The 16240-nt window shown below is 42.5% G+C and overlaps 2 protein-coding genes across 4 annotated transcripts; both read right to left on the minus strand.

Moving 5' to 3' along the window:
• Window positions 1-502: 502 nt before the first annotated feature.
• On the minus strand, window positions 503-3780 carry LOC123061064 (calmodulin-1). Its single transcript, XM_044483975.1, has 2 exons — window positions 3536-3780; window positions 503-1121 (listed from the first exon to the last, which is right to left on the minus strand). The coding sequence occupies exons 1-2, from the start codon at window positions 3609-3611 to the stop codon at window positions 748-750; spliced, it is 450 nt and encodes a 149-aa protein (XP_044339910.1). The 5' UTR covers window positions 3612-3780; the 3' UTR covers window positions 503-747.
• A 1857-nt stretch (window positions 3781-5637) lies between these two features.
• On the minus strand, window positions 5638-15818 carry LOC123061065 (probable peptide/nitrate transporter At3g43790). Of its 3 annotated transcripts, none has more exons than XM_044483976.1 (17): window positions 15471-15818; window positions 13093-13133; window positions 12700-12760; window positions 12451-12553; window positions 12245-12347; window positions 11161-11214; window positions 10991-11053; window positions 10381-10430; window positions 10192-10267; window positions 9451-9639; window positions 9247-9334; window positions 8681-8766; window positions 8496-8603; window positions 8177-8221; window positions 7977-8065; window positions 7525-7568; window positions 5638-7209 (listed from the first exon to the last, which is right to left on the minus strand). In XM_044483976.1, the coding sequence occupies exons 1-17, from the start codon at window positions 15643-15645 to the stop codon at window positions 7109-7111; spliced, it is 1476 nt and encodes a 491-aa protein (XP_044339911.1). In that variant the 5' UTR covers window positions 15646-15818; the 3' UTR covers window positions 5638-7108. The 3 variants fall into 3 exon arrangements, with proteins under 3 accessions (XP_044339911.1, XP_044339913.1, XP_044339912.1); XM_044483978.1 differs by having other exon boundaries at window positions 13121-13133; window positions 15471-15715; XM_044483977.1 differs by lacking the exon at window positions 13093-13133 and having other exon boundaries at window positions 15471-15572.
• Window positions 15819-16240: the final 422 nt, after the last annotated feature.

Here is a 16240-nt window from a genome sequence, read left to right on the forward strand (position 1 = left end):
AATGCGAGCAACCAAACAATGTGCAGATGTTGATTTTTTGTATGTTTTCCTTCCTTCAAACAGGCTGAGCTAGCCAGGCTGTTTTCCTTCGACCAGGCTGAACTAGCCAGACCCGGCTCCCTACGGCAATCAAACACGCCCTACCGGCTAAGGCAGAATTTCGACGAAATGCGCAATCATGATATCTGCAGTCAGCTTTTCAAACAAAAAATCCATGACCGACCATTTTATTTGGAACGCATGACTTTGTCAGTCTCATACTCGGGGGTTCAAGTCTCGCAGGATTTTGTGTGTGTGTGTGTGGGGGGGGGGGGGGGGGGGGGGGGGTGGGGGGGTGGGGGGGGGGGCGCAAAAAAGAGAAAGAAAAATAAGTACTACATCTACACTGTCTAGATCACTACTGGTAAACCACAACGAAATCCTGCACCCCAAGGAGTTTTTTTTTTGAAAAACTGCACCCCAAGAAGTTGATAACACACACACACACACACAAAATATCATATATCCATGCAACTGCAACTTGATACCAGGAAGGCATAAACTACAGCAAATTCATGATCTCAATTTGGAAAGAAAGCTACATTGTACAAAGGAAACACAACTGCAAGAAAATCCAAACGAAATTCTCAACATCCCTGAGCGCACAATATGTTCATTCACTGGACTTAACAGTAGTACCAACTGCTGTCAGTTTTCAAGGCTAGACTAGCTGCTAACATCGAGATAGAACTAGCTTAGTATGACAGCTCACTTGGCCATCATCACCTTCACAAACTCTTCGTAATTGATCTGGCCGTCACCATCGACATCAGCCTCACGGATCATCTCATCCACCTCCTCGTCTGTCAGCTTCTCACCAAGGTTGGTCATGACATGGCGGAGTTCAGCTGCCGAGATGAAACCATTCTGGTCCTTGTCAAACACGCGGAAAGCCTCCTTAAGCTCCTCCTCGGAATCAGTGTCCTTCATCTTACGCGCCATCAGGTTGAGGAACTCAGGAAAGTCAATCGTTCCATTGCCATCAGCATCCACTTCATTGATCATATCCTGAAGCTCTGCCTCAGTGGGGTTCTGCCCCAGCGAGCGCATCACAGTTCCAAGCTCCTTGGTGGTGATGCAGCCTGTTCAGGAGGCAGACAGTTTTTTAGTCTAACAATTTAAACTTCTTCTACAAATATATATACAAAAACGCTACAAATATATACACGAAAATGCTAAACCTACGTAAACCCCCCCCCCCCCCCCCCCCCTTGAATTCAACTAGGTGGGCCCCTCCCCTAATTTTCTAATTTTGTCCAACAAAGATATGCCACCTAGGCTGTTACGTTAATCACGTATGGCAGCTTTACGTAGGTGTAGCATTGCTCATATATATACAATGGTAATATTGTGCTAGAATGAAATGCCCCGGAGATTTATGTCAGCAATTCAATTCTGTGCACAATAAAAGAGGTCTTAACATGGAAGATGGGAATGGTTTGTTTGCAACCAAATCAAACCTAATGATTGTTTTGGTTATGACTGAATTTTGGTTCTTGCTTGGATGGCTGACAAAAATTTGGCATGACCATGCGTCCATGCCCCTTAGCCCACTTACAATTTTCTTGCCAGCAGTGGCCAAAACATGGGCAGACAAAACCTAAGCCAAATTTTTGGTGGGGTTTGGCTTGGGCTCAAACCAGACACACCAAGTATGACTTGAAAACCTATTGCCAGCTGTCTAAATGGCCTCACTATGCAAGCCTAGCTAATTGTCAAATAGTCACTGACTAGTCAGCATCTATAGTCAGACTAGTCACCTGGCCAGTCAGGTGCAACTTGATTCGACTTGCCCACTTGAAACACTGACTATTAGATGGGAATACAGAAACCCACAAGTATGCAGAAAAACACAAGTAATTGTGCAATAAAATCATCATATCATATGTAAAATGCTGCACGTATTCTATATGAAATGTGCCAGTAATGGGCGAATCTTCAAAATGATCTTATAGAAATTTATAAGCCACATTTGCACATGGATGTGCAGTACAAGAACATAACGAACTTGGGGGTTTTCAATGGACAGTTGGACTCAAATATTATTTACATTTATTTAACCATTAGAGATCATTTCAGCTATGCTAATGCAAAAGACAATATGGACCAATGATTGGGTCCATCAGAACAAATCTTACAGTCCCTTTCTTCATCTGGAATTTTGGGTGCATGAAATCATTCAAGGGTAGCAAATAAATACAAATACAGTTTAAGTGGACAATGATGAAATTTCATAAGAACATTCAAGGCTTGACTATCTGGAACACAACTATCCAGAAAAGTATTTGGGTAAACATTCCATCGACTTGATCAGTACCAAAGCCCAAATAAATAGAAGAGTAAGACATGCAACCTATTATAGCAAAGATTTGCTTGGCTGTAATAGGTTGCATGTCAATCAGTAAGCAACTTACAGATATATTTTCTGTCAATCAGTAAGCTGGTAACATGTAAATTACTTCAACTAATGTTTCATACAATCAGTAAACATCAATACCAATAACTTTTCAAGCCATCACATGCATTCTCCATGTTATCAGTCTCACACTAGCACCACCATAGCATGATAGGCAAAACCAGAGAAACTCCGATGTTGCATTCACTGAGAAGAAAATGTGCAGTTTGAGCAACGCAAAATTTAATCATGCTATCCCACTTCTATGCCCATGTCATCCATAGAAAAAGACCCAAAAGCCTAGATAAATTCCAAGTCAGTAGTAGTTCCCCATTACTAACATACAAGTACAGAATTATGGGTATTACATGATCCTATAACCCTAACACGGTAACACCACTTCGCAGCACACCTCGTCACTGCTGTTCCAGCTAAATCTAGAGTAGAGACTGATGACTAGTGACCCACCATGCTCTAGCAACCTACTCAGCAGCAACAGTGCCACCGGCCATGCTGTGTGATCACCCATGCTGCACCCTCGGTTTTCTTAAGCTGCAGACACCACTAGATGTGTGGGCGGTAGACCCATGCTAACCGCAGCAACCCCATGATGCCACCTTCTCTCATAATTCAATCTCTTCCTAGTAGAACCTTTTTTTTTTGGAACTTTGCAAGGTCATCAGTTGCTCCACTGAAAGAGATCTGAAGGAACGACCAAACAGCCGGCTGAAGCCTTCGCTATGACAGACAGCTCAGCGATCAGCCGGAACGGACGAGCATAAGGCGCAGCAATACCAGAACACTGGACGGTGACGGGTTGATAGCGCTGGCAAGACAAGAATGTATGGAACCAGAATCCACAAGGAGTGGAGAAAAGGAATGCAAGATCTACTGCATCTTGAGCACCCCGCAAACCAATCCCGCCGCGATCCACTCGGACCAGCAAACGCATATACGCTACGTCGATCAGATCTCCCACCCAACACATCCACGCGCCAGTGCAAGGCGCCGCATCAACCACAGCGAGTGCGCGCACATCGAATGGAGTCGTGCAAATCATATAGTAGTACATGTTGAAAGAGAACAGAGAAGGGATCGAACCGTCTCCGTCCTTGTCGAAGAGGCTGAAGGCCTCCTTGAACTCGGCGATCTGGTCGTCGGTGAGCTGGTCCGCCATGGCTCCTACCCCAACACGCGGGCGAGACGGAGGAGAAGGGATCTGAGAGCGAAGCGCGAGTGGAGGAAAGGAAGGAGGGAGGGCGACAGGGAGGAAAATATTTAGGCGACCGGATACGGATAGGGGCAACCTGCTACGGGTACCTTTGTACCGCGGCTCAAAATCACGCTCTACTGCTTTTTTTTTTCTTTTTGGCAATGTTATTACCTGGCGAACAGTCGCCAGGAACATCCCTCCAGCAACCCCTCCACACGCCACACGATCAAGATTTGATGGTGGCAGTTTTTAGATGAAAATGCACTAAAATAAATAAAATGCCATGCCTTTTGTAAAACTGCCGTCCCCAAGCACACTTAAACTGCAATCTAGGCGGTTCACAAATGTCAACCCTAGCTGGCGAACGGTATAACGCATCCAACAAAACGATTCACCCTTGTAACGGCAACTTCAATGTGGTTCACCAAATCGCCTTTAAATGTGTAGACCGAATGGTCCAAATATTTTGTCAACGTGGGTCATTAAATTTGTCCAAACCATACTGGAGTCTAAAATCACACAAACCAAAACCAAATGTAGGAGAGGTTTACGGGTATCCGGACCTTCGTCATGCCCGATCCACCCAAAAAAAACCACAGGGAGCACTTTTTTCCATTGCATCCAAAAAACGTAGGAGGAAATAAAGTGCAGGGACACGTAGAAGGTTACACCAACGCCTATGAAAGTAAGGATTGGTTCGGTAGCCGAAAAGACCTAACAAGGAATCATGAGGTGTAGTCACTGAACGCCAATTGTGTTGGCTTGGAGAAATCCTTAATAATCGACGTAACCCCATGTGACGGTAAGGGCCTTGTTTGGACAATAGACTCACGATGTAGGTTGTTGATTGGTTGTGATATTATTTGGACGCATTCCCCATATCTAATTGTTGAGACCACATCACCATATTGGAAATTAAGAGAAGATCCTAAGTGCAACTATAATGTTGTAAGTAAAGTCCACATGCCTATGCCTATCTTCATGTATTTGATCTCTTTTTTTTGCGGGTGAAAGAAATTTCATTTCTCACACATAAAGGGCCTCGGCCTTACACAAATCTGGGACCTTCTTCGGTCCCGATCCCAGCCACACAATCATGCGTTTATGAACTCTACCGTAGTTCGCAAGATAGTGGCTTACCCTATTCTCCTCTCTACATACATGAACCATCTTTATTTCTCTACCTCCTGGCATCAAGCGTCTAACCTGGTCGACAAGCATAGCAAAACGAGATCTGTCCGGCACTGGAGCTAATATCGCATGTAGTGCCACCGAACAGTCCGTTTCCATCACAATAGGCAACAGAGTCCACTACAGTGCTAGATTGAGCCCTCCATGCATGCATGTAGCTCGGCCTCAAGGGGCTCAGAGCACATCCGTAGTTCCCTGCAGGAGGAGAAGATGATATCACCGGTTTCGCTGTGAACGATCATGCCTGCTCCGGCCTCTCCACCCGTGGCACTAAAGGATCCATCAATGTTGAGCTTTGTCCACCCCGTGGCTGGTCTGGACCAGTGCAGCGGCACTGGCGGCGCTTGGACTTCCCGTTGCACGATCCGTTTGGGGACAATCGTATCAACCACATGCTTCCCCTTGGTGAGACTCGCCTCTGGATTGTTCTGAATCCCCACCAAAGAGTCGACGTAGCTGGTGAGGAAGCGTTTGGACACTTCAATCGGCGGCGGCTTCTTGTGGTGCACCAGCTCGTTGCGAACGAACCAACATCGCCACAAAGTCATCATGAGCTCCATCCTCTCCATATCCGGCAGATCGCAAAGGGCTTGGGCAAGCCACTCCGATCCCGTCCGGCGGAATGATGCGACATCCGGGATTCGCCATTGGTCCGCCATGGTTTGCCAGAGCGCCACCGCCAGCGGGCACCTGCAAAAAAGCATGGAACGTGTCCTCCGGCTCCAAAGCACAGAGAGGGCACTTGTCAGACACTTCCAGACCTCGACGACGCTTGTTAACCCAAGTGGTATTTGATCTCTGTTTTAATCACAACTACTATTTTTTCGGTCTAAGAACTGAAATTTCTTTCAAGAATGATAGCTTGCTTGAATCCTTGCCTAATAGCAGAATTCCTCGTGGGTTCGATACCCAAGGTCATCCTTGGGGAAAGAGGTGAACACTATCTACATCCATAGCCGGGTCAAAGGTAATCAACCATTTTCTGCGTTGTTGCCGGGAATCATCATCGCTACCCTAGCCAGGTGACTAAAGGTATTATTTCAGTTTTTTGTTTCAGTTTTAGTTAGTTTTTGTCTTTTGTTTATTTTTCTTAAACCCGAAATTTGTCACGGCAAAGAAACTTAGGAACTTTGCAACTCCCGATGAGAAATTTATGTGCGCTCCTATCGCTTTACCTGATATTGCTGCCGAGCAATTTGAGATTAAACAACACTTGGTCACCATGGTTCAATGGAACCAATTCGATGGCTCCGCATCTGAAGATATCAACATGCATTTACATACTTTCACTGAATTATGTGATATGACACGTACAAAAGATTATGAGCCTGACGCATTGAAGTTGCATCCTTTTCCTGTTTCTTTAAGAGTAAACACTAAGAAATGACTTCTAGCCTTGCCTAAAGGAACCATTACCTCATGAAACTTGTGTTGCAGCATGTTTATGACAAAGTTTTCCCACATGCTAAGATTATGCAATTACACTCTTAACATTATAGGTTTTAAGCAGGAATATCGTGAGCCACTAGTGCTTGCTTGGGATAGGATGAAAAAGGCAATAAGAATTGTCCGAATCATGGGATGGAAGAATGATTGATTCTTCATTTATTTTATAATGTTCGTATCCCCCTGTCCAGAAGTATGCTAGACACTGCTGCAGGAGAAACCATCATGGGAAGACCAATTACGGAAACAAAAAGGTTGCTCCATGAGATGCAAGAAAACCATGCCATTATGAGCTATGAGGTTAACACTTACCTCTTCTTTCCCTTTGAAAGGTCTACCACGAAGAAGGTGAACTCCATCTCTGAAGAGAAGGATGAAGCACTAACCGCCAAAAAATCGATGAACTGATTGGCATGATCAAAGGTAAAGAAGAGGTAAATGTTATCCTCATAGCTCATAATAATTACAACCCCAATTTGAGGAACCAAAATTATGCTTCAAATAATTATCCTAAACCACCATAACCAACCAACCAAGGAGCATCAAATAATTATAGGACAAGCACAGGTAATAGACCTTCAGTTGAAGAAACCCTCAACGCTTTTATGACTGCTCAAACCAAGTAGAGCAAAACCTATACCAATATCTCAAAGTCTCATGATAACCTACTTGGTCAACTGACCACGAAAATTGTTGGTAACTAATGAAGTGCAGGCACTTCAAGAAAGAACCCGTAATATGGAAGATCGTGTCGCTAAAATAGCGAAGAGCCAAACTGTTAGATCTTGGTCCTTGTCCAGGTCCTAATGTATGGTGTCACTACATTAATGATTCGACGTGCCATTTCTAGCGTAGAACGGTCTGAAGGTGAGCATAAGACCGATAACCGTGAACACATTCAGCATAAAGAACACCAAGTGGTCGCCTGCAAAGGATAATTCACAGCAGGTATCCATGTCAAACGCAAGATTAATCTTACCAGAAAATCATAACTTAACCAAACCTAAATGTCTAGAGTCGAGCAAATGAAGAGATTGCGTTCACAACCATTATACCTTTCACTATGTACCATACTACCATTGATTCGACACTACCAAACTACAGTTTCCCTTTAAACAGAAATGTTAAACATTTACTTCTGTATTTTAATCCTTCGATTTAGAGGATTTAAAGATTTGCATATGACAGGGTGATAGAAAATTTTGTACATGCAGTTAAAACAAAGTCAAGTATAAAATACCTGGAAGAAATGGAGCTGTTTGACGCCTCTGAGCCCATGAGAATCTACAAGGAAAAATGCAATTTACATGATAAGGTGGAGAGCATTTTTTGTCCTGAAAATACAGGGAAAAAACAGTCGACTGCATACAAATGTGACACCGAGGTGTATACAAACATACGATGATGAGCTATGCTATTGACAATGTTGCCGAGAAGGAAGAACTTGAGAGTGGAAAATAACCAAAAAAACTATCTTCTGTTCAATTTTTCATTGTCAACAAACTGACTCGCAAGAAAAAATACAACTATTTGCGGAACTGAGATAGGTGCTGTTTGCAATAGAAAATATTGGATGAATGCAGAGCAGCTCAAAAGCCAACTCTGGAACTAATCTGGATATTACTGTCAAGTGCTATATTTCGCTTATGTGGTCGCAATAAGTATGTAATGAGCTGGAGCATGGATACTTACATAACTCCTGCAACAGCTGGAGCGATAGTTTTAAAGATGGACATTAGTGTTACAGAAAGGCCATTGGCTGAGGCTCTTAGGTCCTGACTCTGTAATGTGTATCTCACGGTTAGAAAACAAAATGATATTACCAGTTTTCGTAGGAATGGATGGAAGATAGCTATTCATTTGACCCATTGTTAGGAATCTCGTGAACTTACCACAGCATCATTCATTAAAATGTTGAACACAGTCATGGTAGTTACCTGAAATGGTTTTGAGAGCACGAGTAAACTTTTGTAGCAATTAATAGTGGCTCCCTTGAGTTGAAATATGTAAGACAGCTTGTTGGTAACTAGCAGCCTGTTGGTATTTGTATTGCTGCTATTCTCTACTAACAAAGAAAGAGTCTCGGGAAGCAATACTTGCAGTTATGCTTAGCCAACACTAAGACAGATAGACAAGACTTGAAATATACTTAGTAGAATGCTCAAACTTAAAGATTTGTTTCACACAGAAATTTAAGATCGTTGCACTCACTGAGAAAGAGTTCTTCAGAAAAGACGCACAATTTAGTGCCAACTGAAGAATGGACCCTGATAATGCAGGCATGAATGGATAGCTCGAAAGAAGTGGTATTGTCAATAGCTGCACATCAGAATATCTAATAAGTTTAACCATTAAAATATAACTAAGCTGATCGAACAAGCAATAAATAGTCTTACCGCAATTGCACGGACTAATGTGATGGGGTCTATAGAGTTTGCAACCAATGGATAGATCAAAATTTGATATATTAGGAGTAAGAGACCTGACAAAAAGTACAGTCAGTACACCAAACTTTGCACGTGAAACACAGCAGAGCACAACACCTGAGAAATGACATGCTGAGTTACTAGTGAGTTCCCGTCATCACATATTTGCATATAAATTATTGCTCTAGCATAACTTCTTCAAATTGAGCATATATTTCACTCATGTCAATCTAGATAAAGCTGCATATCTGTGCCACAGACACAACATGTGTTTTATTTATAGGCAAGTTTAGATATATCAAATGTGCCTCATTGATGTATGAATAGTCGTATCACAAGCTTTTCTTGGATCCCTATTTCAGGGTCGACGGTTTCCCTTAATTAACCGTGCCATGTATGGTTTTTGGGTCCGGTTCCCCTTATTAACTGGACCAACTCTCTCCTTAATGCAATGCGGGAGCTCCCCGCCCTCTGACGAGGTTCCGTCAAAAAAGGGACTCACGATGTTAAAAAATAAAAATGTCAATGAATACTACCTGAGATTGAAAGGACCCTACCCACATCTTGAGAAGAAAAGCTTAGTCCACCATATTTTCTGTCACTGACAGCCCAAAGCGAAAATACCTGCAATTTACGTCTTCCAGAATGAAATCCAATAATAATAATGGCAATGTAAGTAAAACTATGAGATGCTAAAAAACAACGGAAATATATCTCAGCAATAAAACAGCACATGCTACCTCTGCATAAGCCATGTCCTGGAGAGAGAAAATGCAGTATACAGTGATAGTGGACATCAATGGCCAGTTTGTGAATAAACTGAGACAGTCACTACCACTTTGTTCAGCATTTAAATCAGAACAAGGTTCTTCAACAGCTTCAGTCGAACTATTTAACATTGTGTCTTCAGTGTGTTTATGCAAAGTTTCCTGCAACATTGCAGACATGTTAAGTACAGGTGAGTTCATGTGCTACGTGTTATGTGGGGCTCCATGTAGAGGCTATATAATGATTTCGGTGTCAAAAAAGATTTCCTTTCACTAATGTTATCAAACTGTTGGTATTGTTTTGCATCTTCAGAAACTTGTAGAAGCATCAATGATCTACTTTCGGATCCTACAAAACTGACTAGTTGCTCTAGCTGTGTTTCAGATCAAGATGCACAATACATATTGCTACATAGAACAGATGTGCTATCACTACCGTAGTATAATATCACAGTTTATCAGCACGTTTTCTACAATGGAAGATTTACTCTCCGTCATGACAAACAAGTGTTCGTCGGAACACAAGATTACAGCCACCATTAAAATCCAGTATGATTCCTCAAAAAAGAAAAACTAGTATCATTTAGAACCTACAGGGAGCATGCAGCTCCAGTAAATATTAATTGAGAAAAATGTTTATTTTTATCCCAACATGATGTTTGCTTCAATACAAATGAACCATTAGTTGTATGCATCTAGGAACAACAAACTCACCGGAAGCCAGAAGCAAGCAATTACAGCGGCAATGGCAAGGAGTGATATACAAAGACAAGGGAGAAAGTACGGAAACCTAAAACAATGCATGTTTAAACTGAATTAGCATCTGAGAAGAAAGCGATATCAGAAGGACGCATAAAGCAAAGAAACAAAATATATAAGAAGGATTCACAAGTAAATGCTTGCCTTCCAAATATGGAGTTGACAGAGAATATGCCTGGATATTTATCTGCAGGCTGGAGTTCACAAGCAAAATTAGCTTACAAGGCTTCTAACCATTTTTAATCATGATTGTATGTTGACATAAGAAATTTGAATCAATCAAAATAACTACTTTTAGTGCATGCTTGCACATAGCGTAGCAATACAATGACAAATATAATCAACCTTTAGCAGAATTTATATAAGTGGGGAATACTTTGCCATATGTTGGTTATCATGGGTGAACCACTGATGGATACCAGAGTGAACCCAACTCTGTACATAGCAGGTAAATGAATTATATGAGGATAGTTAGAGAAGGGACAATCAGGAAATACTTGATAAGGTATATAATTTTTAAATTTGCATGTGAGTTCAAAAACCTCATGATCAGAAGTAATGGAACATCATAGATCAAACATACTTAGATGATAATATAATACGTACATAAGTATTCTGCAAATATTAAATGGACTGTATTGTGAGTTCAAAAATCTCATGATCAGAAGTAATGGAACATCATAGATCAAACATACTTAGATGATAATATAATACATAAGTAAGTATTCTGCAAATATTAAATGGACCGTATTACCTGTGCAAGATAACCACCAATGGCTGGTCCAACAATAAGACCTATGCCACGTGAGGAGGACATCTGATGGATTACCCAGCACATAGCAATATGTGAGTTTGTATCATGGTCCAATAAAGTTGGGACTGTGAGTAAAAGAAGAATTCGAAATAACAACTTGATCATCTTACGAGTGATAATGCCAGGTGACTGTGTTCTTTCCGACATACTTCTGAAGCATAAGCCTGAAGACACAAATGAGTCGAACACAATGTAATCCAGTCATATATTTTACCTTTTTACCCTAATAATCATCACCGTCTCACTCATGACTTCTAGCTTGTGAATTTGTTTTGTTTTATTGGCGTCATAGTGGGCAGTTATACTATTTTGGATAATGCAAACATAGTGCACCATGCGAACACTAGCTGGTTGGCTGAAATTTATCTGGTGTGTAACCATCCCAGTTACGAAGACCTCGATTACTAATACAAAACAAACTTCATCCAGAACAAGCTAACAAGCTAAACACAGTGTGCATCACGAACAACTGAATCTGGGAAACTTCGTTCTCTTGTGGAAGAACACCACAAAATTAAGTCTACTGAAATAAGAGTAGGAACCGGTGTTATCTTAGCAGTTGGTCAAGAAAGTGTTGATATATGAATTCAAATTGAAAGTAAAGAGGCCAGAGTCTACCGGAACAGAGGCCAGCAGGTAATGTGAAGGTATGCAAGATAAGCACTCATGATAATCATGCTGATATGCTCTCATGATAAGCACTCAAGATAAGCTCTCCACCCCGGTGACCGTTCAAAAAAAAAATCATGCTGATATGATGACAAGCCAGTTCCTATTACTAAGTTTGAGCTCTGCTCATGCTTAATTGATGTTATGTCCAAGAGACTTTCGTCACATAATGGATATTTAATTGCTGAACGAGTTTAAGATTATTGTTATGGGTTCTTCATAGCGGATTGGATTTCCGCTTTGACTTGAGCTGCATGGCCGCCACCTACGTACACCTGTTGTAAGCCGCACGGGATGTGTGTGTTGACGACTCATTGTTAGTCTGGTGGTTGTAACACTCTCTCGGTATAGGTGAGCACTGCCGCGCATCTGCTGTTTCCGCAAGGGTTTTCCACATAAAAATTCAGCATCTCGAGTTGATCTACTTTTTTTTATGTGCCTGTTGAATTCTAACACAAAGCTACAAAAACACGATGGACGGTTCTAGTACCTGAGAGAAAAGCACTCCCATGCACATGTAAGTACCTTCATTGGTCCAAGCATACCAGACAACAGCCCAAGCAGACCTCTTGTGGTTAATGCCATCCAGTAACTAGAGCTGAGTCCAAAGAGTGTATTGAAGATAATTCTGAAATAGATGAGAAGAACTGCTTAAATTTTGGTGCGTCTGTCAAAATACACCAAAGAAAGACTCATATCTGAGAGTGCAGCTTGTTAAAGTATATCCTTACACTGAAAAAAGGGTAATTAGAAGAACTGGTTTCCTCCCATACTTATCAGCCACAACTCCCCATATTACAGAGGTGAGTGCTCTCCCAAGCATATATGAAGCACCTTCATTTGTAGAACAGATATTATAAGTTTACCATGATAGATAAAGCTGAAGCATACCCCTCATATAACAATATCCTTACACAGCTCAGTTAAAGTGTTTCAGAAGATTGATACAAAAGAGAAACTACATTTTGAAGAAAACGTACCAACAAAACCAGCATAAAATCCAATATCTTCTTCTTCTTTAGCAATGTTCAGGTCTCTTATCTGCAAACGAATATGCAGTGTTGACAATCGATAGTAGATTTACAAAAAATAGTTGGCATTACCAATACTCATGTTGTTGGGTAGTGAAAGAAAAGAAAACAACAAAACTGTGAGAAGAGCAAAGCTTTATTTCCACCACATGTTATAATCTTATTTTTATTTTGAACCGAAAATGTCATAATCTGATGCAAAGCTTGTATCATTATCATGGTTCAAAATATATATAGAACATGGAAATTGTTGATCCTACTTATAAATCTTCTCCTGTTATGATTGAAGAAATGTGCAGTCATATTGCACGTTTTAAAAAGATTGTGAATCCTGTTGCTCACCATAAAATACAAGAAGGGAAACACGTACTGTATAGGCAACGCTGCAAAATGCAAATATGAGAATATCAATTCCTGATCAATAATGAAGGGATGTTTTGCTTAAGACATAATCAATAACATCTTAAATCAGTAATATCTTTAAATGGGTATGAGAGTAACAAAAGATTCCACCCAAGTCTCAAGTAAAAAAATTAGTAGATCAACCTCGTTGCCTTCTCTTTAGGTTTTGTTTAGTCAAAAGTTAGCCATTGTCGTACAAGGCCCATTTGTTTACTTGGTTCTTCGGTGGCTAAGGGGGTGGACGCACATCCCAAGGCAGGGAAAACTCAACCCTATGTCGTACAGGGCCCATGACTCAAGTGGAGGTGGCAGGAGCACCTTATGACTCAACTTCTGTGACAAACTCGGGCTGTTTCGGCGATTTCTTGCACTCGGAATGAATTTGGAGGAGTGGATCCTACTGCTGGAAAGTCACTAGATAAGCTTTCGAAAAATAACAAGATCGCCCAATTGGGAGTTCGAGTGAGAAAATTCTCAATTGTGTCTGTCTCAGCAGTCAGAATCTGAGTCGAGGACATGGGGGGCTTGATCTCTAGCATCTCTCAGGCCAAAAGTGACGTGAGAGAACTTCTTGTATAATACCTAATCATGTCCCTTTGCTTGACCATCATTTCTTGACCAAATGTGGAGAAAGTAGTCACAGTTGTGGTTGTATCCATGTATCCATGGTAGTGATGTCATCATGGGCTTGGTGACTCTCTCGGTCATGCATGGTCAGGTGGTGACGATGCGGCAGCATGGCATAGGTGCTCTCATCTGCATGCACGTCGATGGCGTACCAACGACTTCATCTGGATCGGTGGATCATGTGCAGTTCATGGCCTCGCCACCTCTGTTCTACTATGTTGAATTTCATCAGTTCGGACTTTTGGATGAACCGGGAGCATGAATTCAATATGATATCAGAGCGAAGAGGTCTCAAGTTCAAGACCCGACCAACGCGCTGTTAAATAAAAATAGTTGCGGCCTACATCGATCCCACGCCTAAGCTCTGGAGGAGCCGACGTGAGGGTGGTTGTTCAATTTATTTTTTTGACTCCTGTGTTCAATTATATTGCATGTCCTTCTCCATCAGTTTGGACTTTTTAAAATAGTGATGACTTACACCGTTCCCACATCTAAGGCCTGAAGGAGCCTAGACGTGAGGGGGGTGTTGAAATATATTGCCCATCCTTCTCCATCAAATCAGACTTTTGGATGAACTGACTAGAGCATGAATTCAATAAGCTATGAGTGAAGATCATCCCATGAAGCGAAGGACTACCAATCGAGCCTGGTCTTTAATTTGGACATGTGTTCGTGCATCGGCACTAGGAGTTTCGGTGGTGGCATGCTTTTACGGCTAACTCTAGTGGATACCATGAAGTTTGTGCAAAGTACTAGATGGCGTAACTCTCGGGCGATCCGTCATCAAGATGGTGAATGAAACAATGATTCATATACTGGGATGAAACTCTATGATCTGGCCTTTGTTGATCAGACCCAACAACGACGGAATTGCGTCCTTACCTGGTTGAAAGTGTTGTCTCCGTGCCGTTGTTCTGGCTTTGATTGGTTGGGCCCAGTATCCAGGATGGAAATCATTCTTCTAGCCAACTCAGGCTGGACGTGGCGACATCAGCGTGAGCTCATTCTCCCTTCTCGAAGGCGTTGCCGCAGAAGGAGGTGAATCCATCGTTGGTGTTTTTTCAGTCAATGGTTTTTTTTCGAGGTTCAGTCAATGGTTCTACCATTGTTGTTCGACTTTGGCCTCGTTGATATTATGGTTGCATGCCGCGGATGCAGAGGGCAGGACTAACAGGAGGTTGGTAAGCACGGACCGACGAAGGCAAGTTTGATCGGAACTCAAGAGCAAGTGGAAGTGAACAGAGCCAAACCTGCATTCTTCAGGCCAAACCTGCCCGCGTGCTTCAGCCAAAAAAGAGCTAAATAGAGGGAGAACGACGAGAGCAACAACTAACACGTTGGATATCAGAAGTTGAGAAGTACGGTCCACACGCTGGCTGGACAAATGAGCCACGGTGAACGCAAGAATTAAACAACATGCTCCAACTGATTAAAACGTTTGCAGCAAGCGAAAGGGGACAGAAAATAACGGGGTTCCCTTGTACTCCCTCCGTCCCATATGTCAAAAATGATCTTACATCCCCTCAAAAAAACAAAAAAAATGATCTTACATTTTGGGACCGAGGGAGTAGTAACTATTATAAGAGCATGATAGATATCCAGCAGTAGTAGTTGTTAGAAAAAACAGGAATCAGCCGAGGTAAAGAAAAACAAGGGACGTGAAGGAACGGGAAGGGGCGGCGATCACGCACAGGAGCAGATGGTGACGAGCCACATGCAGCAGAGCTCCGTGACGGGGAGCCCCTCCCTCTCCTCCTTCCTCCTGTCCACCCTGCACCCGGGGCAGTTGGGGCGGTACCGCGCCCTCTTCAGCAGCGGCTCGGCGGTCGCCCCGCCACCGCCGCCGCCGCGGGCATCATCGCCCATCTCCCTCGCCCGTCAGTCGGCCCGCCCGCCCCCGCTGGTACCAGACGGTGACGGCGAGCAGAGAAAGGCCCGACCTCGAGGAGGCGAGGAATCTTGCTGCGCGGCGCTGCTTGCTTTGCTTGCCTTTTGGTTTTTCCTGCGGACGGACGCGGGGCAACCGGCGCGGGTAAGGACGAACCGCAAATTTCCCCTACATTCGTCTCCACGGACTGAGAATTAACGTTGCCTATACATTTAGGCAATAATATAAACAAATAAAATAAAATTTGTTTAAACATGACATAATTTTATTTAAGTTAATATAATTTACATGAATGAACGAAATTCGTGCAAACATGATGAATTTTTGTTACATTCCGAATATTTAGAAAAAAAACTACCGCTGCCGTGTCCTTCATCTTCGTCTCCATGAGCGCTTCCTTCATCCACCGTATCCCCCATCTGGACCGCCTCCTTCATCCACCGTCTCCTCCATCTGGAACTGCCTCCATCCGTCGTCTTCAAGAGCATCGACGATAAGCATCGTGAAGTGAAAGTGCGGTCTTCGGCGAGAAAGAGTAGAACACGATAGATAGACTGACCCACATGGGACACA

This window comes from Triticum aestivum, chromosome 3A, assembly GCF_018294505.1.
Source record: "Triticum aestivum cultivar Chinese Spring chromosome 3A, IWGSC CS RefSeq v2.1, whole genome shotgun sequence".
Taxonomy (NCBI): Eukaryota; Viridiplantae; Streptophyta; class Magnoliopsida; order Poales; family Poaceae; genus Triticum; species Triticum aestivum.